This window comes from Macrobrachium nipponense, chromosome 10, assembly GCF_015104395.2.
Source record: "Macrobrachium nipponense isolate FS-2020 chromosome 10, ASM1510439v2, whole genome shotgun sequence".
NCBI lineage: Eukaryota > Metazoa > Arthropoda > Malacostraca > Decapoda > Palaemonidae > Macrobrachium > Macrobrachium nipponense.
The window spans coordinates 26,597,617-26,624,559 of NC_087204.1; the positions used below are offsets into that span (position 1 = coordinate 26,597,617).

General features: G+C 39.2%; 1 protein-coding gene across 1 annotated transcript in view; it reads left to right on the forward strand.

Annotated features, from left to right (window-relative positions):
• Nucleotides 1-26,943, forward strand: part of LOC135223500 (ADP-dependent glucokinase-like) — a gene marked incomplete in the record, with an annotated part of 132,761 nt that overhangs the window by 9,818 nt on the left and 96,000 nt on the right. The window contains 1 exon segment of the mRNA XM_064261944.1: nt 4,078-4,274. Within this exon segment, the coding sequence (XP_064118014.1) occupies nt 4,078-4,274 (197 nt within the window).

The following is a 26,943-nucleotide window of genomic DNA, read 5'->3' on the forward strand; positions in this document are numbered from 1 at the left end:
ATCAGCAGGGTGCTGGTCACCACAAATCTTCGGATGATTCTGGTGGCACCCAAATGGCTCCAGGCTGTTTGGTATCTGGACCTGCTGTCTCTGCTTGCCGAAGCTCCGAGAGAGATTCCCCCCTTGCACAACCTCCTGTGCCAGCCACACGTGGAACGGTACTACCAATCGGTTTGATCCCTGTCTCTTCATGGCTGGCTGTTATCCACCATCTGTTGTGAGTGAGAGGCTTTTCTTGCCGAGCAGCAACAGAGATGGCTGAGTACCTCAGGCAGTCCTCTGCAGCTGTGTACCAGGGGAAGTGGTCCGTCTTCTGTGGTTGGTGTCGTGGACGGGGTCTCTCTCCCCTCAGAGCCACTCTTCAGCAGGTAGCGGATTTCCTAGTCTTCCTTCGCCTAGAGAAGCTCCTCTCCGTCTCCGCAGTTAAAGGCTACAGAGCCACCCTAGCTCTAGTCCTTAAACTGTGGGGAGTAGATATCTCCAACTCATTCGAGATCTCCCTTCTGATGAAGAGCTTCGAGAGGTCTTCCCCACCCAGGGAACTCAGGCCCCCAGGGTGGGATGTGACTCTCGTCCTTAGGAGTTTGACTCGAAGACCCTTCGAGCCACTCCGAGAGTCGTCAGACAGGGATCTGACCCTCAAGACCGTCTTTCAGCTGGCCCTGGCATCTGCGAAGAGAGTAGGGGAACTTCATGGTCTTTGTTTCGATGTTAAACATACGAGCGGATGGGGATCTGTGACGCTCTATTTCGTCCCGGACTTCGCAGCGAAGACTCGGAATCCTTCGGTCCCTGACGACCGGTTCGAGCCATTCACGATCCCCTCCCTGAAGGACTTCACCGACGATGATGCAGATGAGATGCTGCTTTGTCCTGTGAGGGCGCTACAGCGCTATCTGAAGAGAACTCGGCACCTCAGGGCTAAGTGTCGACGCCTCTTCGTTAGCACCAGGGTTACCAAGAAGGTGGTGTCCAAGAAAACTCTTTCGTTCTGGCTTCGTGAGGTAATCAGGAGGGCGTACGCTGCGGATAGGAGTGACGACACCCGTACCCCTCGTCCGAGAGCCCACGAAGTCAGAGGTATTGGTCCAACCCTTGCGTTCTGCAAGAACTTCTCCGTGGCACAGGTGCTGAAGGCAGGGATTTGGGCCAACCAGACCACCTTCACATCTTTTTATCTTCGGGATATTGCCCACAGGTCCTTGGATGCCTTCTCCTTGGGACCTGTGGTGGCTGCTCAACAAGTTGTGTAGCTTACCCAGCACCCGAGTGGACAGAACAGCATCGCATCCTTGTGTGACTGCATGAATGGACGAGTGAAAGAGTGTGACTGGCTTCTCTTCCTCCTCTTTTCTCTCCTCTACCTGTGGGCAGAGGGCTGCGGTCGTCACTACGCTGGACAGGAGGCAGATGCAGGTAAGCTACACTACTGAACACCGTCCTGTCCCTTTCAGTAGGGGGAGTGGATGCCAACAAGAGACAAACCCATGACTTCATATTGGCTCTTGAAGTAGGAACTAGTTCTTGCTTGCTATTCATAAGAGGCACGCTTGCCTCCCTCTTATGAATTTGGTCCAGTGGTGTGACCACTGATCCTGTGGTGCTCACCCCGATCAGCTGGGCAGAGGCTAGGATACCTCCCTCTGCTCTTATGACCAGGGAGGGAACCAAGGTCGGACGAACACCAGTCTGTTCATAAGACTCAGATTCCACCCACCAATAAGTGAGTCTTCCTATTGTTAAAGGACCGATGGTTTGTATTACGTATCGGAACAAATCACAATTTGTCGAAAATTGTATTTTTCCTAACTATACAAACCTGAGGTCCTGTACACATAGTCCCACCTCATGCCACCCCTCACTCTGTTTCCTGGGCCTAAAGCAAAGTGATTCTTCACCTCTCAGTCGTGCGGGACCACAGACTGTCGGACAAGCAGTTAACTACCGAACCTCCTTGTTCGAAGCTTACGACCGGTTACAGCTGCCGCTGATTACATTCCTATTGTTAAAGGTTTGCATATTTAGGAAAAATACAATTTTTGACAAATTGTGATATTGCCTCATGTTTTTCCTATTTATGTGGCACAAGACACCATAATTTAGCTATGTTAAAATATCAACATAATTAAAAAGACTGCCTTCCTGATTTGACAACTGAAAAGTGACAAGCATGGTATAAATGGGGAGGAGATTAGTGACGTCACTCATAGCTGGCCAATCAGGACATAGAAGAAATGTTCAATTACAGCTTGTTTTTATTGTTTTTTATTTTTTGATCATTGTCAGTATCAGTATCTGTAGTGCTACAAAAAATCTAATTTTGTACATGAAAACTTACCCAGCAGATATATACTTAGCTATAGACTCGGTCGTCCATAGCTAAGTATATATCTGCCAGGTAAGTATGTACAAAACTTTATTGTATCTTAACAATATCATACTTTCCTTCAAGCTTACAAAGCTATTTTTATTATAGTGAATCTTAAAAACAAACAGGTAAAAATCATATTTTAGTTTGTGTTACCACAGCATTCAATGAGGATGACACTACCTCTTTCTCTACATAACTTGCTTGGACTCTATTTCCTTGGATCCTATGGTGGATGATCAACAAGTCATGTAGTTCACCCAGTTCTTGAGGGACAGGTTGCATCTTGCCTAAGGTGTGGGGCTGTAAAGAGAAAGTGTGTTGGACTGGCCTCCTCCCTTTCTCCTGTCTTCTTTCCTTTTTCAGTGGGCTAAGGAACAGTAAACAAGTTGTCATGTGCTGGATAGATGTGCATGTAGGTGATCTAGATTACCGAGTATCTTATCTATAATCCAGCTACATTTGGATTAGTTAGATACAAATCCTTCCTTCTCTCTAGCAAGGGGAGAGAGGGACTGACTATGAACAAACTGCGTATATAGTTGGTTATTCTTAGCTTTATAGTCTTTGACACTGCGGGTTCATTCAGACCTTTTTGAATCAAGGGTATTATACATTCCTTTAATTCAAAATGCTCAGAGGTCGGAGGATTGGGCCTCTCTCTTGTTCAATAGATCAGAGGTATGGTCTCCTTCCTTACTCTTTTGTGACCAGGAGGAGAGTACCCAGGTAAGCCAAACTGCAAGTCAGTTCAGAGATTTACTTAGAATCCTCCCTCCAAAAGTAAGTCCTGTAGGAACAAATGACAATGTTTTAACGTAATTTGTATTTTTCGTAACATACAAACCTGAGGTCTTTACATAAAGGGATCACCTCTTACCACCCCTCATTCTCTTACCTGGCCCAAAAGGTAAACTGCGTAGAACTGAATGTGCACTGATTTTGGTGGGTGTTGCTTCTGCCCCTACCACCAGTAGCTATTACCATAACCATCTTGCAAAAGTTTAATGGCTGGATTTCCAGCTCATTGAAAGTTAATCCCATATTTAAAAGACCTCAGGTTTATATGTTACGAAAAATATAACTTACTTTAAAAATGTGTATGTATGTCATTTTGTTGTAGCTGCTTGGATATGAGATCCTTTTTGTCTGCACAATTTCCTTTTTTATGCTACCAAATTGTGCAAATGCACAATTAGGCTATATAAAAATGATGGGTTTGTGTTGTAAGAAAATGAATTTTAAGACATAGTTTTCTCATGTTACAGTAATTTGTTTTCTTTACAGGGCATGTGTGTGATTATATGTTTTTTTTTTTATTTTCTATATTGTGGACCCCCACCTATTCCTGGTTTTGGATTTGTGGCTTCACAATTCATGGATTTTTCTTTGGACCGTATACTATCCTCATTATTTGCAGAAAATTTGCCTATTTGTGGAATTTTTCATAGAAAAATATTCATGACTAAATGCATTTTTTTTTTATAGAACTTAGAATTGTCAGTTATAAACATTTTTAGTCTTTTCAGAGAGGGTCTCTTGTTTGAACTATCAAAATAGGACAGATATAAGCATTTTTAGAGGGGTGTCATGTATTCATGGATTTTAGCAATTCGGGGGTGTTCTGGTGCCTCTCTCCTGTGAATCTGGGGGTCCACTGTATTAACCTATTGATCAAGAATGATAAATTTCTGTACAACTTTCTTAAGGTGGAGGAACAGCATGTTGTTGGTGAGGTTCGAATCGCTGTGGGCTATGGTGCCTGCAAAGATATTTTTGTCCGAGGAGCTGATGTGTTTGGTGCTATGGCTCCTCCAAAGAAAACGGCACATTATAATAGTATAGAATCACTGAAAAACTTGAAAGAATTGTACGCGTTGTTTTATGCCGCTGGATCTGCAGCAGAGTAAGTTTTCTTATTTTCTTCATGTGTTTTTAGTTGTCCTAGTAAAATTGTATGCGCTATATACAAAACAGTACTGTCTCCCACAGAGTAGCATATTCAATGTCTTTTTTGCTTATTCCAGATTTACCAGTTTTTATACATACAGTATGATGTCAAATAACTACTGCCATGAAAGTTATATGTACTATCATGATAAGTTACTTTGCAGTGGAAATACACCTCTTAAAATCTATAAGCTGTTGACGGGTATAGTTGAGGGTTGTTGAATGATTTTATTGATATGACTTTTTTGTTGCAAATGCTTTGTCAATCCAATAAGTGTCATGTTAACGATTTCGGGTAAAATGTATAGTGAAAACCTGTTGGTATAGGGTTTTATTTATTTGAGATAAATCTTACGTACTGTTAAATTGAGCTATATCTCCCCGCCGATTAGGCTAGTCGGCATTCAAACAAAAAATCGAATGGCTGCCTGGATGACTGTCTAGTTTACCTGTTCTCCACCAGGTGTGTTTCGAATGTTTTAGCTCTTGTCAGAATTCTCCTTGCCGCCATTGCTGCTAGGCAATTGTTGGTATTCTATGAAGTTTGGCTGTTTTACACCTGTTCACGGTATTGTAATTTCACTTCCTAGGATATCTTTCACTAACCAGGATGTTGAAATTGGAAGTTGATCAACATTCCTTTGTATTTGCAAGGGTACAGTGTGTGATCTTGGAACTAGTAGATGTGAAGAATGTAGGGCATTTTTCTGAGAAATTTATGCCTGAATGTGTCAGATATAGGAAAGACGGGAAACTAATAGATTGTGAAAACAATTAGTTAGGTCAGGATATAAACCTGTCAGGCTATCCCTACTTGGACTAGCCATTTTAGTAGGCAATTATTGACTTCCTTTGTAGCCCCGCCTTCAGCTCCCCATTCGGTTCAGGAAAAGCGTAGAAGTTAGAACATTAAACCTATTTTTAGTTCTAATTCCAGTTGAACTGAGTTCGTGATGGGAACGTTCCGAATCCCTCCATAATGTGCGCTCTTTTTTGCGTTCCCTGTTAGAATTAAGGTGTTGGTGCCCTCGTCTGTACGTAGCCCTAGCCTAGGACTGCCTTGCGACAGTTGGTAGTGTCTGCTGCCTGGGAACTGGGTCAGTTCTTGGGACGATGGGATTCTGTGTCCTCCAGTACCTACTTCTCCCTTTTCATGGTCTGAATCTCGTTTAAAGCATTCACCAAATGACTGTTAAAGTGATTGCCTAGGACTGTTAAAGCATTTGCATAAGGACCGTTTCGGTAAGCATTAATGCTCGCTCCGTAGGCGCATTCTGTCGTCTTCAACACCTAGTTTGAGGTGTTAGCATGCATAGGTTTAATAATATACAATATAGGTATAGATATTTTATTGATATGATAATGTATCTGTAGCAAGTTTTACATATTTAGATATGTCGACTCAGTCGACTGTTTATCTCTCTCATGTATGGGTTATTCTAAATTCCTGTCTACTAGCATATTCCTTTTTCTTCGTAAAGCTTGTTTTCGTTCTTTGCTTGCTTCCTCTTCGGCTATCGGCAAATCTCTTATTACTGCCTCGTTTAATGTTTCTCTTTCAAGTCTACATTGTGTGTAGTATCTAAAATTCTCGCCAAGTTAGAGATTCTAGCTTCAGAGATTTCTAACTTAGTTTCATATAGGAATGCTTTCAAGTATGTATGATCGCTTTCGGACGAGGCGGGAGAGTCGTCGTAACTCCTCTCTCACTGCCTCCCTCTTCTGGCGCCTCGTTCTCCTTCCCTCAGTCTCATGCGGACTGCAGACGTTATTGACTTGTGTGAATGCAGTCGACGCGTGCGGACTTGGCCGAGTCCCGAGTCGCTTAAAACCGTCTTCCTCTCATTGAGTTGTGGTGGATGTGATACAGCACTCAGCTGCTGTCACCTCTTATCAACAAGTGTCGCTTTTTGTCGCCAAGGGGTGTGGAGAAAGAGCAATCCTTTAAGCTCTTTTGTTTACCTCCGGTCGCCAGCTGTCTCCTCCCGTCGCCCGCTGATGGAAGAAGAGTTTGAATGGAGTTTGAGGAACTCATTCAGGCTGGTCGGCGTTTGTTGCGACACTACGCCTTGCTGTATCCTCATTTTGTTGAGGAAGGAGGCCACATAAAGAATATGTCTTAATTGTCTTAGCGTATTTCGGCGCCCTCTAAATATTGGAGAAGAGAACCAACGCTTTCTCCAATTTGACAGCATTTCGTAACTTTTCTCGAACTCAGACGCACAGTCTCCCTTTTGGTCTGCCTTGGCTTGTCGTCTTTTGGCTTTTAAAGTCACGGAGAGCCAAAGGCTGCCTCTTGCTGTACAAACGCTTATTGGTCCGTTAACCATCTTTAGTAGGGGGTTCACTTTCTTTTTCTTTCCTGTGGGGAAATGAACTTGAGACTGACAGACATGCTGATGGATTTTCAGTCTAGCTGGGGTTATTACCTTTTATCTACATTGACTCGCCTCTGCGACTGCTCAGAGAAGTGGAGACGCCAACCCAGCGAGTTTGTATAGCCAGCTTATGGTTTGTTGCCAGCGGGAGTTTTTAGCACGGAAACAAGTAACTCTTTTCTGATGCTGGAGGGTAATATCCTCATGCTTATACTTGCTTGGTTTGGAAGAAGTAAGAACACTTTCGCTTCCTGTCTGATTATGCAGCTCGGTTTAAGGCAATAAAGGATTATCTATTGGTAGTCTTGTTTTATACCTTTCGGGGATAAGTGCAGACTCAGGTTCTGGGATATGGACAGTTGCAACCTCCTAACTTGCATGGAGAGACTTGAGACCAGTACGTTACTGGTGGAGATTGTGAAAGGCAGTTGTGATTCTTTTTTTTTGGTTGTCTTCCACTGGTTTAATCTCCCTCTTATAGCTTACTTTGTCTTCAGCAGAAATCTCTCATAAGTCTCTTTTTAGTAGGAGATTTTAAATAGAGGGAATGATGGTCCAAAGGTAATTTTTTAGCGAGGTCCATAGGTAATTGGAGATATTCTTGGATGTTTGGATACTGAATAACAGGAAGTGTCTGCCCGCATACTTGTTGGTTTCCTAGCATGGTTTTAGTGCCTTTCCAAAGAACAGTCCCAGACTTTGTGGTAACCGTACAGACTAAATTTAATTCCACTTACCAATACATCCACAGTCATGCAAGTTCCTTCAAGATGGAAACTTCCTATATGGTAAGGGCTTTTTCTCATTAGGAAACATGGCCTCACGGGATATTTTCAGATAATCATGCTCAATTAATGTACAGTTTCAGCGTAAGAATTATGACTTACAAATAAAGTTACTTAAATTTGTAACCCTCTTAACGAGAGAAATGCCTTGATGAAGTCATTGGGCTTCCGCACAGCATATCATTCCTGTGCTGAAGCCTGGTGACGGGCAAGAGGGCTCTTGATCCGGGGAATTTTTTCCTCAGTTTGACTCTAAATTTCTCGCACCCTATTTCTATTACTTATAATTGTTTCATTTTCCTTCATATTTATCAACTGTCTCCAACCTTGCTGTCAAAACTCTCTTACCCATATCACTGTCCAGATGTTTTTTAGGGGACATCATATCCGGGATTGAAATGTTTTTCAAAATCAATTGTGGGAGCTGTGGTGGTCTTGCCAACTACCTGATAATGTTTGGACACCTAGGAGTGTCAGTATTTACATATAGGCACGCGGGACTATTCTCGAACAAAAACTTGGCCTTCGGATTCCAGGAGTTGGCCGGTTTCATAGAGATAGGACTCTCGGCATTCTGTCCGGTTTGCCTGCCACTATGATTAAAGTGGGGATGATTGTATTCTTGTAATGCTCTCCGTCCCATCAAGCGGGTTTGGCATACACTTGAGCCACTCTAATCATAGTGGTACCATCCCTTTGTGGTAGGGTAGGATGTGGACATTTGGGAAGCAGCTCTTGCAGGTGTCATTGGTGGAGAAATTAATTTCATGAAAGGATAATGGGTTCTCTTATGGGATGTCAGACAGTCTAATTTTTTTTTCTTTCCCCCAAACTAATTTAATGACTGAAATTAATGTTTCTTATACCCCTGGATCGAATGGCGAACCCCAGACTGTTGACGACCTCTGCTAATTTAATTAGGCAAAACTCTGTTGATGACCTCGGAACTAGGAAGGACCATTCTACTGATACTCAAAAATTGAGTAATTTAGGTAACGCAAGGAAACTTCGAATCCTTCATTCCAAATTCCAATAGAGACAAATTATGATACGTAGTATATACAAAGAATTTGAGTGTTATGCATGTATAAAAGAAATAAGAAAGAAACTTGAAGATACAAAATGGGATTCATGGATATCTTACAAGTCATGACGAAGCATTTAATGCAATATGTAATATTAATAATATCAAAATTAATAACTTTAATATAATGGCCGCTCTTTGCAATAAGGTACCAAAGGATTTGGATGTTTATAGACCTGCGGACTGGTTTGAAAAAGATGCTGATTTAGTTATGCCTTCCCAGAGGAAGCCAAAACCACCAATGTGACTTGTAGCTGAATCTCAGGGGGTTACAGGGAACTATTTCAAAATATGCAAATTAATTCAGAAAAAAGTAGGAAGTATTGCACTGGGAGATATACAGTGGGGCCTCGTTATCCGCGGGGAATAGGGCCCAGAACCCCCCGTGATAAGTAAATACGTACCCGTGTTATCCTGATACCCCCCTCAAGAATTGCTTAAAACTGCCTACTTTAATAGTTAACCCACCCAAGACCACTATTCCAATGTTTATAACTGCCTACTTTAGTTCAAACACCAAATATGTTTTCAACTATCACCTAAAACTAAATTCAAGACAGTTTTAAAGTTATTTTACAAAATTAGCCTTAAAAAATAGATGTATTATATGTACTACTGTACATATGTAGCCTACTAGCCTATGGATTACAGCTAGAAGCCTACATACGCATGGTGGGCCCCTCCTTTTTTTTTTTTTTTTTTTTACAAGGAAAAAGAGGATGAGTGGTAAGAGAACTATCAAAATTATGTACGTAAATCATATGGGTACTCACCAACAATCTATGTTGATAAAAGATGGGGACGATTTTGCAGTGCAATCGTCAATGAACATAATAACGATAATGCTACCAGCAGTATGCAGCGAAACATCTCTTCCCTTCGTCACAACACATGTTAATATATTCCACGTAAAAACCTTCATCTGACCTTTAGGCGTCTTTCCCATAAGAGTAAAAGAATCAGGGCTTTTGGATGCCACATAATTAACTCGTTTATATGGGTACAATTTAAAGAACGCGGCGAACACCACACTTCATAACAACAACAAACAAAACTTGGACAAACGTGGGTAGGCCAGTGTTGCCAAATGGGAATGGCAATATCTTGCTAGATTTTGCTCCATAAAAGGCTAAAAAAAATCGCATAATACACAACAATGCCACCCAACCAATTACAACCGATTGCTCTCCTTTTCGATTCAAACATGTTTCTAACATACACATTGTACTTGTACATTACGTTGCATAATTCCTAATAATTTCGAAACCTATTCTGGTTTTGCAAGATTTTGTTCTTTTTTTCTTACATGATATATCAAATATAGTAGAACAAAAGAAATATTTAACTTAACAGTGCAAAGAATTGATGTCAAAATACGTATGCTAGATGTATTTAAAAAAAAGTGCAAGTTTTCCTGCCAGATGCTAGACTGAAAATTTTCTTGCTAATTACCTCAAGAAAATTAAGGGTAGCATTAAAAATGCAAAATTGGTAACACTGGACTGAACATGTCCGTGCATCGTACTACTACGCAATCATACGGCTTTTCATTTTTTTGTGTTTTGTAAGATGATTTTGAAATTATATTTACAGTACAAAAAGTGTTTTATTATGGGTTTACTAAAGTATATAAAATATGTGGGTAGTTTGTGGGACAGTGTAACTACTATTTATTACTGTGTGTGCGATAGTACGTACGTACATATGTACAAACAAGATTGTATGTATGGTGACGTCACGGCAGTCATCTTTCGCATTTTTAGGTTAATATGCATTTTGTGAATGAATACACATTTATGATAAAAAAGTATTTACTGTACGTACAAATAAAAGTACAATGCTGTAGTAATAATGTAATCACAGGAACAAACTAATAAATGCGTACTGTGATGTGTATTTTTGTCTTTTGAATAAATGTTTTCCCCAAGATCAAGATGGTTTTAGTAGTAAAAAAAAAAAAAATATCGTTAAAAATATCAAAGTGAATGAAGTGCAGTGTATGTATGATAATTCTAAACTATTATTCACTACCAAAATAACGATGATATTTTGTATTGAAAATTAATGTTACGTATATTCCAAACATTATTACTACGTAGCATGAATAGTACTATAAAAATTTCAAAAGATAATCTTGCTGTGAACGCTACCATAATTTGATTTTCATATACGTACGTACATTTTGTCAGCTGGCTGGCCTCGCGTAGATAAAAGTTGATTTCACTGATATGGAATTACTCCACGAATAGCCTTTTTATTATGAAGATATGACGATAATATATAAGGTAAAAAATGCTTTTACGTATTTCGTTTACACTTTGTCGCCAATAACAAACTGCAATACTTACGATAATCTATGACAAATAGCGTTTGTATGACTTCATTGTTCAGAGAAGTTATATACGAATACTGCCAAAATAATAATGAAGTTCGAATTAATTTTAGCCCTAATGTTATTACTACTGTAATTACACTACTACTACTACTATTAAAATTTCTAAAAGTTTATCAAACAAAAAATGTGTCTTTGAATGCAACCGTATACATAAACCATTTTCGTAAAGTTATATGCTTACATTTTGTGGCTGACCACTCCGACGATAAGTTGAGTGCAATGGTGTGGAATTATTCTTTGAATAGGCTATTTATTATGAAGATATGCCTATAATATATAAGGTAAGAATGGTTTTATTACCTTTATTATCAGTTAATATCATAATGTGAATCTGTTCGTGTACGTTGGTGGTTATCGCACTGCAACTACGCTTAGCCTACCGATGAACGTCGTACATAAACCTTGAATAGGCTATTTATTACGAAGAAAGGACAATAATATATAAGGTGAGAATGGTTTTATTACCTTTATTGTCAATTAACCCTTTACTGCCGACTGGACGTATTTTTACTTAGAAATTATTTGTCTCTCGGGTGCCGACTGGATGTATTTTACGTCGACATACAAAAGTTTTTTTTAAAATTCGCAGAAAAATACTTTTAGGCCTACCAGCCGAAAACTCTTGAATCACGCGCCTTGGGGGATGCTGGGAGTTCACGGATCAAGGTGTTGTTTTGTTTACAATCGTTACGCAGGTGCGCAAGCGCGAATTTCTTTCTTGCCGCACTAAAAAGTATCAGTGACACATCTCGGAAATTTTTTCGTCACTTTGACATAATTTTTGTACCATTGTAAATTAGCCGTTACATGAAGTATTATATATGAAAATGTGTGCATTTTTATGTAAAATACAACAATAAAATACTCATGATTGTAGCGTTTATCAGTTTTGAGATATTTTCATATAAATAACGATAATTGCCAAAATTTCAACCTTCGGTCAACTTTGACTCTACCGAAATGGTCGAAAAACGCAATTGTAAGCGAAAACTCTTATATTTTAGGAATATTCAATCATTTACCTTAATTTTGCAACTAATTGGAAGTCTCTAGCACAATATTTCGATTTATGGTGAATTTATGAATAAACTTTTTCCTTACGTCCGCGCGGTAACTCTTCCGAAAAAAATCATACATGCGATTGTGGTAATGTTTGCACCATTTTAAAATTAGCCGTTATATAAAGTTTTATATATGGAAATGTGCGCAATTTCATGCACAATACAACTTAAAAAACCCATGGTTGTAGCTTTTATCAGTTTTGAGATATTTTCATATAAATAACGATAATTGCCAAAATTTCAACCTTCGGTCAACTTTGACTCTACCGAAATGGTAGAAAAACGCAATTGTAAGCTAAAACTCTTATATTCTAGTAATATTCAAGCATTTACCTTCATTTTGCAACAAATTGGAAGTCTCTAGCACAATATTTCGATTATGGTGATTTATGAAAAAAATAACATTTTCTTTACGTCCGCGCGGTAACTCTTCCGAAAAAATCATACGTGCGATTGTGGTAATGTTTGCACCATTTTAAATTAGCCGTTACATAAAGTTTTCTATGTGAAAATGTGTGCAATTTCATGTAGAATACAACAAGAAATAATTGAAGGTTGTAGCTTTTCTCATTTTTGAAATATTTGCATATAAGTCACGATAAATAGAAAAAAAACCACGTTTGGTCAACTTTGACTCTACCGAAACGGTCGAAAAACGCAATTGTAAGCTAAAACTCTTACATTCTAGTAATATTCAGTTATTTATCTTCATCTTGAAACAAATTCGAAGTCTCTAGCCCAATATTTAGATTTATGGTGAATTTAAAAACAAATCTTTCCTTCCCTCCGCGCGTGGATTCTCCGCCACAAATCTCCGAAATGCGTACGTCCCATTCTCGGAATATTTGCTCAGTTTCATATTAGGCATTTCATAGAGTTTTATATATGAAAATGTGCGCAATTTCATGTAGAATAAAATGAAAAATATTTGAAGGTTGTAGCTTTTCTTATTTCCGAAATAATTGCATATAAAAAATATATATATAAAAAAATTTGACATTCGGTCAACTTTAACTCATCAGATATGGTCGAAAACTGCAATTGTAAGCTAATACTCTTACATTATAGTAATGTTCAATCATTTGTCTTCATTTTGAAAGAAATTGGAAGTCTCTAGGACAATATTTAGATTTATGGTGAATTTTTGAAAAAAATATTTGTTTACATCCGCGGGTTACGAATTCATGCATTATTTTGTGATAATATTTTCTCTGTGTTGCTTTTATCGTTTTACAATGTGTTATATACCAAAATGATCGCAATTTAGTGTAAAGTACAAAAAAAAAAGTAACTTGTTACCTTTAACCGTTTTGTGCACAGCGCGATTTGAATACAATTATATATGAAATTTTGTTTTTGCGCCAACATATATCGCATTATTTATATATGATAATGATAATTTTTTTCATTTCTGATGGTTGCATACTAAACTTCAGCCATTGACAAAAAAAGGAGCCAAAAATGAACTCTTAATCTTGAAAACTAAGCGCGCTGTGATTTTTTGAAAAAAATATTTTTTCCGCTTCCGCGCTCACTCTGAAACACCTCCTGCACACGGGAGACAATTTTTTTTTACTGTTTCGGTGTTTAAGGGTTAATATCATAATATGAGTCTTTAAATGTATGTTGGTAGTTATTGGACGGCAGCCGAGGGTTAGCCTACCAAATAACATCGCATACGCAACACGACAAACCCGTGATGCAGCGATTCATACCAGCGATGTAGCATGAGAAGCGGTCCAAGAAAAAACCCGTGATTAACTGGATCCGTGAATATTGATCCGTGATTAAGCGATGCCCCACTGTATCTCGTTTTGGAAAAAAATAGTTACCTTATCCATGCCAAATCATGCACACAATCTGTAATACTATCCAACCTTAAAACAAATGATGATGATATTAAGTTAGATGTCAAACCCCACCTAAATTTTAGCTACGGAAGGGGAGTAATTTTTAACAAGATCTGTATGAATTTACAGAGAAGGAGATACTGGCCATGTGTTCATTTAAAGGAATGGAAAGTACACAAAGTCCAAGGTACATCAATTATTAAAGTTCGACCATTCAAGCAGAAGCCACTGGAATGTTTTAATTGTTTTAAATTTGGACACCTGTCAAAAGTTTGCAAAAATGAAAAAATGTGTGGTATTTGCCCCAAATCTTACCATGGAGAATGTGCACTTGAGGCCAGGTGTTTAAATTGAAACTCAAATCATAAATCCACTGACAGGACCTGCGAGCTGTATAAGTTGGAAGAAGCTGCCCTTAACAAATCCACTTTAGAACATATAAGTGTGGGATATGCCAAAAGACTATTAAATAAATCAAATACCTATGCAAAGGCATTAAAATCAAACCCACCTAGTACTGCCAATAGTTCTAGAAAAAGAAATATACCATCTAATGATAACATGCTGCATGATGAGGTAAGCCTATTGCCTTCTGAGGCTTTGCCACAGTGTATTAACAGTGGGGCATTGCCCATCTCCGTACAACTTTCATCCCCCATTACAATAAGTAGTACAAACCTTTCTCAGGCCATGTCCTTGCCTGATTTGATGGAAGTTCCACTTTAAACCAACGTACCTGGTGCATCTGTAGTGGGGAAGGTGCAAAATCCTAGAAGCCCACCACCTATTAATCGAAAAAGAGAGACTCCTCTATCTCTCTCGCCTCCTTCCATAAGAAACATTAAAGCTATGACGTCAAATAAATTTGATGTTTTCTCTGTTGATGTTTCTGATCAACCGGAAGATAACTTGAATAAATCCGAAATTCAAGTTGAGGTCCACCATCCGCCTCAACTAATAGATCAGATCTAAAAGGACAAAGAACAAGACAAACGTAAAACCCAATATATCAAGACCATCTACAGGTGTCTTCCAGTAATAATCTATAGTATTCTCCTCCATTTTACAATGGAATTGTCAAGGTTTAAGGGCCAAATATGAAGAACTTAAGCTCCTAATTCATGAGCATTCCCCCATAATTGTATGTCTACTGGAGAGCAAGCTTGATGCTAATACTCCTTGTCCTCGAGAGTATGTTAGCTATAGAACACCATATAACCCATGGCGGAAGTCTCATGTACGTTCGTCAAGATGTTCCCCAAATATCTTTGTCTATTTGTACACCTCTGCAGGCAGTGGTTGCACAGATTGATATAGGGAGAAAATATACAATACGTATGCTCTCTGTACTTACCTCCAAATAATAACATTTTGTATGATAATTTAGTAGAGGTGATTCAACAACTCCCTCAACCTTTTCTCTTACTGGGAGATTTGAATGGTAGACATCCTTTATGGGGGGATGTTTTAGCAAACACAAGGGGCAATATAATATCATCAATTGTGGAAAATGAGGATGTCGGACTCCTTAATACAGGAGAGCCCACACACTTTCATGTCCATTGTGCATTGACCTATCAATCGCAAGCTCTAATTGCTTTCTCGACTTCGATTGGAGGACATTAGATGATTGGCATACTAGTGATCATGCACCAGTCATTATAAACACCAGCAATGGTCCACCTTTACAGAGATCGCCATGATGGAATCTTGACAAGGCGGATTGGGATAGATTTCGTGAGCTAAGCGAAATTGAAGGGAATGCAGAACAGTTGGAAAATACTGATGATGCCATAGACATGCTGAATGGAACCCTTCATACAGTAGGAGTCAATTCAGTTCCGAAAACGACTGGGTTATTCAAATGACGACCAGTCCCCTGGTGGTCTTCAAACTAACTGTCCTGCACAGAGCCACAAGAAGGTCTTTAACTCGATTGCGTTGACGCTGTACTCAGGAAAATTTAATTATATACAAGAAATGTAGAACACAGTTCTGTCGTGCCATGAAAGAAGCTAGGTGCCAGTCTTGGGTGTCTTTTGTTTCCTCCATTAACAGTAGAACACCACCATCTTCTGTGTGGAGGAAAGTATAAAAGATAGCAGGCAAATTCACCCTCAACCCACCACCAGTGTTGAAGGTGAATGATCAGTATGTGACTGGAGCAACTGAGGTTAGCAATGCCCTGGCTGATCATTTCTTAAATGTATCATGCAAGTGTGAAGCAGCTCCTGGTCACCAGTTTACAAGCATTGAAGAAAAGAAATTTTTAAATTTTGCAACAGGAAGGGAAGAGTCATACAATTCTCCTTTTACTGAAAGAATTTGATTCCGCACTTGCTACATGTAATGATACAGCCCCTGGACCCGATGTAATTCCATATGTAATGATTAAACATGTACCTTTTAATACCAAGTTATTTATTTTAAGCATTATTAACAGAATATGGCATGATCATAGTTATCCAAGTGTTTGGGAACTAGCCATTATTTTAGCCTTTTTAAAACCTGGTAAGGATAAGTTTTTAGCTGCAAACTATTGACCAATTGCATTGACATCTTGTTTATGTAAGATCATGGAGAAGATGGTCAATGTAAGACTGATATGGTACCTGGAAAAGAAAGGTATTTTATCACCTATCCAGTGTGGCTTTAGAAAAATGCATTCAACGACTGATGTGTTGATACGACTGGAATCCTCTATTTGTGAAGCCTTTACTTCCAAACAGCACCACATAACAGACTTTTTTGACCTTGAAAAGGCATATGATACTGCATGGAGATATGGTATACTTAAAACCATTCATGAATTGGGATTACGAGGAGAGTTACCATTGTTCATTCAATCATTTGTTTCACATAGATTTTTTCAAGTGAGAGTGTTGGAAACTCTATCAGAGAGGAAATGTCAGGAAGAAGGCGTTCCCCAGGATAGTGTGCTAAGTTTAACCCAATTTGCACTAGCCATTAATGGGATATCCTCTGTCATTCCCCAAGATATTCTCTCAACATTATTTGTAGATTATCTCTCCATATCATTTGCTGGATCTAGAATGTCGATGGTTGAAAGAAAACTACAACTCTCAATAGACAAAATTACTCAGTGGGCTGATATGAATGGATTTAAGTTTTTGACAAGCAAAACTGTTGTTGTCCATTTCTGTTGTATTCGGGGAGTACATCCAAACCCGGATATATACATCAAAGGTCAACGGATCCCATGTGTAAGTGAAGCTAGATTTTTAGGTTTGATATTTGATTGCAGGTTGACATGGGTTCCTTACTTAAAGGCATTAAAAGTTAAATGTCTTGAGACTCTGAATCTTTTAAAAGTATTGTCCCATACATCATGGGGGGTGGACCGCAAAACTATTTTGAAATTATACAAGGCCTTAATTTTTTCAAAAATTAGTTATGGGTGTGAAATATACTCCTCAGCCACCCCAAGCCGATTAAAGGTATTAGATTCTATACAGTGGGGCCTCGCTTAGTTGCGGATCAGCAATCACGGATTCAGTTAATCACGGGTTTTTCCTCGGACCACTTCTCAATCTATATCACTGGTATGAATCGCAGCATCGAGGGCTTGTCCGTTGTAGGCTAAGCCTCGTCTGGTTCCGATAACCAGCAAATGCATGAACAGATTCACATTATGATATTAACTGACAATAAAGGTAATAAAACCATTGTCACCTTATATATTATTGGCATATCTTCATAATATTATAGCCTATTCATGGAATAATTCCACATCATTGACATCAACTTGTAGTTGAACGGCCAGCAGAAATGTAAACATTGAGTTACACTTAACAGCACCTTTGCCATTCTTAACCTTTTAGAAATGTTAATAGTAGTAGTGTAATTACAGCAGTAATAACATTTAGGAAAACATTACTTTTCAATTCGAACTTCATTATTGTTTTGGTATAACGTAATCAACTTCTCTGAACACTGCAGTCATACAAACAATAATTGTCATAGATTATCGTATTGTTGTTTGCGAGGTGACGAAGCGTAAATGTAATAAAACCATTTTTACCTTATATATTATTGTCATATATTCGTAATAAAATGCATATCTTATATATTATTGGCATATCTTCATAATAAAAAGCCTCTTCAAGGAATAATTCCTTGAGGAATACATTTTTCAAAAGACAAAAATACACTTTACATGTTTACAGCATGCAATTATTACTTTATTTTGATGTGATTTCATTAATTTTTCAGTATGGTACTCAAAGCAGTACAGTAACTATTTTTTTTATCATAAATGTATATTCATTCACGGAAAAAATACGTATGACAACCGTGAACCGTGACGTCACCAAACCTAGTCTCGTTGGTACATATTATTTTTACACAATGTGAGTGGATACACTGTTCTACAAACTACCGATGTATTTTTACGTAAGTATCCTCTAAATTCTGTCATAAATCACTTTACTTACTTTTTTTTGTGGTGCCCAAATACTACGTATATCCCCGGGAAATTAACGAAATCTCGAATTTTATCATAGAGCAAGATTCACTAATTACTGTGTTTTCTTCTTCTTTTCATGACTAAATGCATTTTTAGGATACACTCATTTACAAATTTTACAATACTATGAATGTAAATAGCAAAATCTCTCTCTCTCTCTCTCTCTCTCTCTCTCATCACTTACAGAAAAAAACTATATTACTGATGTATTATTCTGTGATTTACGAAACTGCTTCAATACAACTTTTATAGTTGACTCAATGATTTTCACATTATAACAGTATACAAAAGAATATCTTATCACTATCCATGTTTCATTTCTTATCACCATAAAAATATTTAAAATACAAATTTCATTGTGTTATTTTCTAGCTTAGCTAGTAACAGTATCCCAAGCTGCTCTCTCTCTCTCTCTCTCTCTCTCTCTCTATCTCTATCTCTCTATCTCTCTCTCTCTCTCTCTCTCTCTCTCTCTCTCTCAACGAAATATGAATTACTGTATCATAATATCATAAACTATTATGTACAAAGTTAAAAATAATAATAATTCCATTAATAAATTAGTTTCTGTTAGCAACTAAATTGTTTTCCAAAATAATTCTTTCGGTAATAAACGTGCATCAGCTGATTCTAAACGTAAACAAAAGACAAAAATAGATTTTTATTGCTGTATTTTGCTGTTTATACATTAATATTATAGTTGGGTGCTGTAATCATTACAGTAAATCGTGTTTTTTTTATCATAAATATGTTCATTCACGAAATAGATATACTATGTACTTTTAGTTTGGTGCAGCAGCCAAATCATGAAAATAGAAAGGAATTGTTAGGTAATTATACTTTTGTTTGCTGATCTGATGAAGGGGAAATTGAAGATAGGAAAGAATAACTTTGAAACTGTCTTGAATTTAGTTTAAGGTGATAGTTGAAGACATATTTGGTGCTTGAACTAAAGTAGGCAGTTATAAACATTGAAATAGTGGTCTTGGGTGGGTTAATTATTAAAGTAGGCAGTTTAAAGCAATTTTAGGGGGGGTACCAGGATAACACGGGTATTTACTTATCATGGGGGGTTCTGGGCCCTATCCCCCGATTAACGAGGCCCTACTGTACACCATGCTGGTAGATTGTCTACAAGAGCGTTTAGAACTTTGCCTATCCCAAGTCTCCTTGTAGACGCTGGAGAATTAACTGTAGACCTTTACCAAAAGTCTTCTATTCTTTGGTATTGGTTTAGGTTGCAAAGACTTCCTAATTCTTTAGCCTGTCAGACTGCAAACTTTGTAAGGCATCATAGATATTTTGAGTTACACCCAAAATCTCCTCAACCTTATGGTTTTTGGGTAAAGCAATAAATAAACAGTCTTGACATAGCAAGAAATAGAGTTCTTCCATTTAGGATATCACCAACCCCTCCATGCAAATTACCAGAGATATCTTTTTGTAAATATTTTATTGGTATTAAAAAGAACATGACTGAATTAGAAGCCAGGTCTCTCTTTCATGAACATGTCGAAGAACATATGGAATCGACTTTTATATATACAGATGGCTCCAAATCTGATGCTGGTGTTGGATTTGGAGTATATAGTAGCTCTTTTAATTGTAGAGGTGCACTTCCTCTAGTTTCTTCCATATTTAATGCAGAACTATATGGCATATTAACCGCTATTGAGAAAATAGCATTAAAAAAGGAGGGCAATTTTACCATTTTTAGTGATAGAAGAAGTGTCCTTCAAGCTTTAGAAGTTTTTAATTCTAGTAACCCTTTGGTTTTAAAGATTGTAGAGTGGCTCTTTTTATTATTGGTCTGAAAGGTATAACAGTTCGATTTTGTTGGGTTCCGGCACACGTAGGTGTGTGTGGAAATGAGGAGGCAGATTCACTGGCAAAGAATGCTGCAGCTGAGTTGCTATCAAGAAGGAATCCCATTCCCTGCAATGATTTTTTACCTACAATTAAGAAATTTATTTATAATAATTGGCAACAGCATTGGGATAGCTTAGTTGATAATAAGATGAGAGAAATAAAGAATGTTATATCCCCTTGGAAGTACGTATAACTTGATGCCCCGAAAGTGGGAGACTACTCTTTGTCGTCTCCGTATTGGTCACACTCGGATGACACGTGAGTTTCTGCTAGCTGGCCAACACCAACCATATTGCGACGACTGTTTGACACCCTTGACAGTGAGGCATTTGTTGACTGAATGTCCCACTTATAGCACGGAAAGAAACAGATATCTGTTTGAGGCTCGAGGTGAGGATGGCAGGTTCATCCTTGCCAAGATTCTGGGACATGATGTGTCGTACAATGCTAGCTGCATTTTTAGATTTATTTCAGAAGCAGGTCTTCTGAAAGCTCTTTAACTTTTGTAATGACATACAGTGATACCTCAAGATACAAAATTAATCTGTTCCGAGGCGGCCTGCTTATTATGAATTTTTCGTATCTTGGAACACATTTTACATGTAAAATGGCTAATCTGTTCCAAGCCCTCCAAAAACACCCCAGTAAATTATATTTCCAGGCCTTAAACACATGTTCTAGGGTTACAACGCCGATCCGACGGAAGAAATATGACTCCAAAAAGGCAAAATACTGTACATACTTGAGTAATATTCAACTGCATGTAATGTTCAACCCCATTTTTACTGCATATATTAGGACTTTAGCATATGTCCCTTAGCAATAAGCCTAGCCTATGTTAGCGGTTGCTACTGTAGCCTAGTCTATGATTCTGACATCTAAACCTAAGAGCTAAAAGCTTAGAATATGCCAATAAAATGTATAAATAATCAGTATGTACTCATTTCAAATAATTATTAATTAATCATTATCTATAATACACAAACAAACAAAAAACAAACCTTCCAATGGATTGTTTACATTCAGCTCTTACCTGTCTTACGAGTATCGAATGAGCGCCAAGCAATCATTTTTCCAAGCACACAGAAAGCCATAAATTGTCATTAGTATCTCTCTTCAACTAATGAAACTACCAAACAGTATAATAACCATTCATTTCTATTCTTTATTCTATCTTTACCTAATGGAGATACTGAGTTACTGACAGCTATAATGAAACATACGTATACGTAACGTAATATAAAACAGAAGAAGAATTCTAAAAAATACGTATTTGTTGGCAGTCTGATTTATTTTATATTTTATGATATCTAATTCACAATTTTTTTATTAAATGTATTGCATGAATAAGTTTTTCAATTTACAGCATCCTTTTACCAATAGAATACTTAAAGCACAAGGGGTAGATGCTGACCAATAGGAGAGCAGGACCTTATGGGGTGACTAGCATCAGGAACCAATGGGAGAGCGGGAGGATGGTGGCGAGTTTACTCAGTTGGCGGCGCGGGAGTTTTAAAATTGTTCTCGGTGGTCCGGGCGAATCTCGGGACTTTACAGCAACAACCTTTCGTATCTTGAAAACTTTTCGTATGTAGAGCAGTAAAATTTTTCGCATTGGCTTTCGTATCTCGAGTTTTTTGTAAGTAGAGCCTTTCGTATCTCGAGGTACTACTATTTGCTTTTATGGTTTTAATTGAATATTTTATTCTTTATTTATAATAAACGATATCGGCGTCAATGACCTTCGATGTCAGGATGCCAGAAAACTTCCAATCATTTATTCATTCATTAAATTTGTAAGTATAATCCAGAACCAACTTTGGCTCCAGGACTGTAGGAGGGACTATGTAACCAAGAATTGTCCATTTTGTTCTTAAACCCAAGTCCAGGTTTTGGTCTTTTCCCTCTGTCATGCAACACAGAGTTTACCTAGTGTCATTATACTTTCATGCAACATAGAATGGTCAACACTGCACCTGGTAAAACTTTTTAGATGCCAGAGCAATGGAAAGACATCAGGATGCTTAGCAGGTTTATTCCCGGTCAGAAACAAAGTCTTTGTGAGAAGTTTGCTGCTTTGAGTGAAATGAAACAACATATTGGTTTGATCATTCATTCTGTGGAAAGACAGTGTTTTAGCAATTGGGGATTCAGGAAGAACAACTGCCTACAAGGGCCTTTACATCCTTAAGTTTGGCACTTGGTGTGGATTTAAGGAGCACTCATTTAGACTTCCTAGTATGTAGATGAATAGGGACATCCAAATGATCACTACTACTTTGTTGGCCCTCAGGCTTGAGCAGTGGATGTTTCCTTAAATTTTGCCTAATTCAGACTCATAGGCCCGCTTCTCGTATCTACTCTGAATACTATTGAGCAATTTCAAGTTCAAGAATAACTTAGTGTCTCCTGTAGAGCCCTTGTAGCCTCAGGGCAAATGATTTTCAGAATTTCCAATGCTCTCGGTAGATGTCTCATTCTTCCGTTGAGAAGAAATCAACATTACTACACAATTCCATACTTAGCGCTGAATGACTCTATGGGTCCCAGTGCTTGGCTTTATGCCAAAATCACATATTCCATACCACAATTCCATACAGTTCCATTAACTTAGGCATCTCCTTAACTGCTTGGAGATGTTACAAGGTCCCCTCCCAATAATAATAAGATTTTCAAGCTATCATAGGATCTGTCCTTAATTTAAAACTGCCATGGCCTGGGGTCAGAAGCAGTGGTCTGTTTATTGCTGAGGGTGCCATTCTAGAGGAATTTTCACCACCTGGATCCTTGTAGACGTCAATGTTTTCTGTTTAGAGGAGATAACACTTTTCACTGTCTACTTCCAAAGTTATCGTTCTATACATACTTTCCTTGGTATTGCATCAAGTACTTTTAGATCTTGCTGAGGACCAGCACTGTATGGTGTTGAAGCCCTTTCATCTCTATATCAGTCTCTCTGGAGTTTAGATGCGGGTCTAAACTTTGTCTGAATTTACTGTAAGACCTTTTATTTAGCACTAGCAGTGGTTAATAAGTAAATTTATTGTCAGCACCCTTCTTTAAGATGGTGTAAAGGGAATGCTATTTTAGCTTTCTGCTTTAGAGCTAAGGATGATGTTAAGGCTATGCTTTACAGTGCCCTGTAAGAATTTAAATGTAACCCCTAGTGGGGAAGAAGAGGAAACTTCTCAATCCTGTTGGGGCATTTAAATTTAAAGGTTAAACCTAGAACTTTTTTTATCATCCTTTTAGAAACCTTGAACATCTTTGTCTAAAGGTAAATGCTGGAAGAGGCAAAGTTAACTTTTGGTTTTATTGCAGTGTCTTACCGAACAATTATATAGCTGTAGGTTCCCTACGAATGGCAGACAATAGATTCAAAACTTCCGCGGTGGCACCGCCATCGCTGATGTAGGTGACGTCATCTCCCTCCACTCGAGGGAGCTACAGGTACAACTGCCCAGGTAACATCAATTCGTTCTCTGCTGGCTTCTGGTGAACATTGGTGGTCAGTGCAGACTTTTTCTTCATTTGTTGGGAAGTATATCTCTCCAATATTGGTGAAGTTTTCAACTCCGTGTTTGTAGGATTGAAGCTGAATTTCTTTTCTGCAATTTTGTGGTTTTACCATCATGTCAGACTCTAGTCCTTCAGTAGTTAGGTTTTGTGCCAGCGGGTGCAAAACTAGGTTAGTTAAATTAATTTATGATTCGCACACTAAGTACATTAAGTGTAGGGGTTGTGAGTGCTCTAGAGAATCTTCTTGTGATGAATGCAAGGATTGGAGTGTACAACAGTGGAAAGTTTTTGTTTCTCACTCGGGGAAGATAATTAAGGAGAGGAAGAGGAAGGCGGCTCTCAGAGCTGAAAGTAAGACTAGTTTAGCTTCTTCTGCTTCTTCTATCGAAGCACCTGCTCCTATTCCTTCTCCTTCTCCTCTTATTATGTCTCCGATCTTGAGTCCTCCTACTCCTGCTCCTAGAACTCCCTTGCCAACTTCCCGTGGAGTTTCTCCTGACACCATTGCCAGTCGCAAGTCTAAATTTGAAAAGAAATTTGATGTATTAGCTAACACGGTTGTGCAGTTAGGTTTATCGGTAAAGTCTTTCATAGAAAAGACTTCAAGTGAAGTGAAAAGTGTCAGTGCAGTGCAACCTGAGGGGGTGGCTGTTTGTCCCGATAGTTCTCCCAGACGAAGGTCCCTGTCCCGCTCCCCCGCCTCGGGGAGAAGACATACCGTAGGTCCAAGGGAGACTGTCAGGGTTTGCCCACAGACAGTCGCTTCCTCTGTCGATCCTGTAGTGCGACAGCAGGATTCGACTAAACGCCATTGGAAAGGTGTGTCGTTCTGTAATCAGTTATCGACAGAGTCGAGTGATTCGTCGCCGATTAGACGTCGTAAGTGGCGTGATTCTTCAGTCTCGCGTCCGTTGAAGAGATGTTCGACTGAAGAGGTGTTCTCTCCATCCCCTGTGAAGAGGAACAGAGAAGTAGATAACTCCCTTCCGTCGTGTAGCGTAGCTACATGGACTTCGCCTCGTATTCTTGCGACAGCAACAGCCGCCTTCAACTCAATCATGGAACGACTGATTCTGAGTTCGTCGAGGTCTTCGAGTCATCAAGCTGTCAAAAGTTTACCTTCAACTTCGCATGCGACAGATAATTCAACTAGCGCGAGACTTCCGGTGTCGATCGTGTCGAAGTCTACAACCCCAGTTGCTATGACTTCGACTCAAGAAGATGAGAATCTAGTCCCTTTACATCGACAGTTGCAAGAGTTGATGAACTGGATGAAAGAAAGCAAACAATGTACGAAGAACAATGAGTCGAATCAAGAACCCTCTCTGTTGCCTATCTCTTCGGATGACGAGGAGGACTTAGAAGCGGACTCTATCCTTCTCTCGTGCTATTTGAAGCTTTTACGCTACCTTCTGGATATGTACCCGGATTACTTCGTAACAGCCGCTCCCAGGTCGCCTGCTTCCATCTTCCTGATGAGAAGGAAGAATTTTGATCCTCTTCTCCCGAAGCTCGTACTTTCCAAGGCTGCTAAACGTTTGCTTTGTGATATAGAAGACTGGTTGAAGTTCAAGAGTGCTCGGGAAAGCAACTTTCGCCTATCCTCCGTCGAAACTGGTTAAGAAGAGGTATAGGTTCTACGTAACCGGAGAAGCCCCCTCTATGGGAGTGTCTGCCTCCTCCCAGGGGGACTTCACTGGCCTGGTGGATGCAAATAGGAGGTCTGCGTTTGCAGCAGCTAAAACATTCTTTACATTGGACCATTTGGTAAAGAATATTTTCAAGATTTTAGAGATTATGAGCTTCTTGGACTGGACGATCGGAGCCCTCGCTACGAAAATAGAGGACTGCCCTACTCTCCAGGAGGACCTGGCATCAGACTGGCTTGGGGTTTTGTCATGTGCCAACAAATCAGTTCGGGATGGTTGCGATGAGCTGGCCTCTCTCTTTGCATTCGGGACTCTCAAGAAAAGACAGCTCTGGTGTTCATTTTTTCGAGAGGAGTTGCTTCGCCTCAGAAGTCTGCCCTTTTGTTTTCTCCTCTCGACAAGGATCATCTAATTCCCGAAGAAACAGTGGCCAAGACACTTTCCGCACTGGAAAAGAAATATACTAATGACTTACTTGCTCAGTCTTCTAAGTGAGTTAAACCCTTGATTGTGACACCTACCACCTCGGAATCACCGTTGCAGAAGCAGCCCTTTTGAGGGGTAGGTCTAAACCGTTGGTCAGGCCTCGATCGAATTTACAACACCCGACCAAGTCCTCGATCAAACCCAGCACAAAATCGTCCAAGTGATCCTTCAATCCTTCATGCTCCGGTAGGGAGCAGACTGAGCCTCTTCTGGGAGGAATGGAGTCGCAGAGGGGCAGAACCCTGGGTGACCCAAGTTCTCCGGTTCGGTTACTGCATGCCATTCAAAGACACTCCGCCTCTATCCAATGTTCCCATCGCATTACCTGCCTACTCTCCAGGCTCGGAAAGTTTGTAGCCTTAACCCGAGAAATAGAGACTCTTGTGCAAAAAGCTGTCATAGAGGAGATAAGCGACAGACCATCCCCGGGGTTTTACAACCGTCTTTTCGTAGTCCCCAAGTCTACGGGGCCCTGGAGGCCCGTACTGGATGTAAGCGCACTAAATTTGTTCGTTCAGAAGACCAAATTCAATATGGAAACGACTCGTTCGGTGTTGGAATCCCTTCGCCATGGGGACTGGATGGTATCCCTGGATATGCAGGATGCATACTTCCACATCCTAATTCACCAGGACTCCGGGAAATACCTTCAGTTTGTGTTCATGAGAAAGACCTACCAGTTTCGACAGCACCGCAAGTATTTACGTGAGTGCTGACTCTGCTAGGAAAGTGGTTACACCTCCTGGGCATCAGAGTGTCACTCTACCTAGACGACTGGCTTCTCCGCTCCTCTTCAGAAAGTCAGTGCATGAAGGATCTCAAGAGGACTCTTTCATTAACTCACTCGTTAGATCTTCTTATAAACAAGAAAAATTCTCAGCTAATTCCAACTCAAAACATTCTCTATTTGGGGATGACTCTGAACTCTTGAGTTTTTCGGGCTTTTCTTTCACCAAAGAGAGTCCAGTCGTGTCTGGAAGTAGTACAGGACTTCCTGGACTGCAAGTCCTGTTCCGCTAACCATTGGACCAGTCTGTTAGGAACACTATCTTGGTGGAACAGT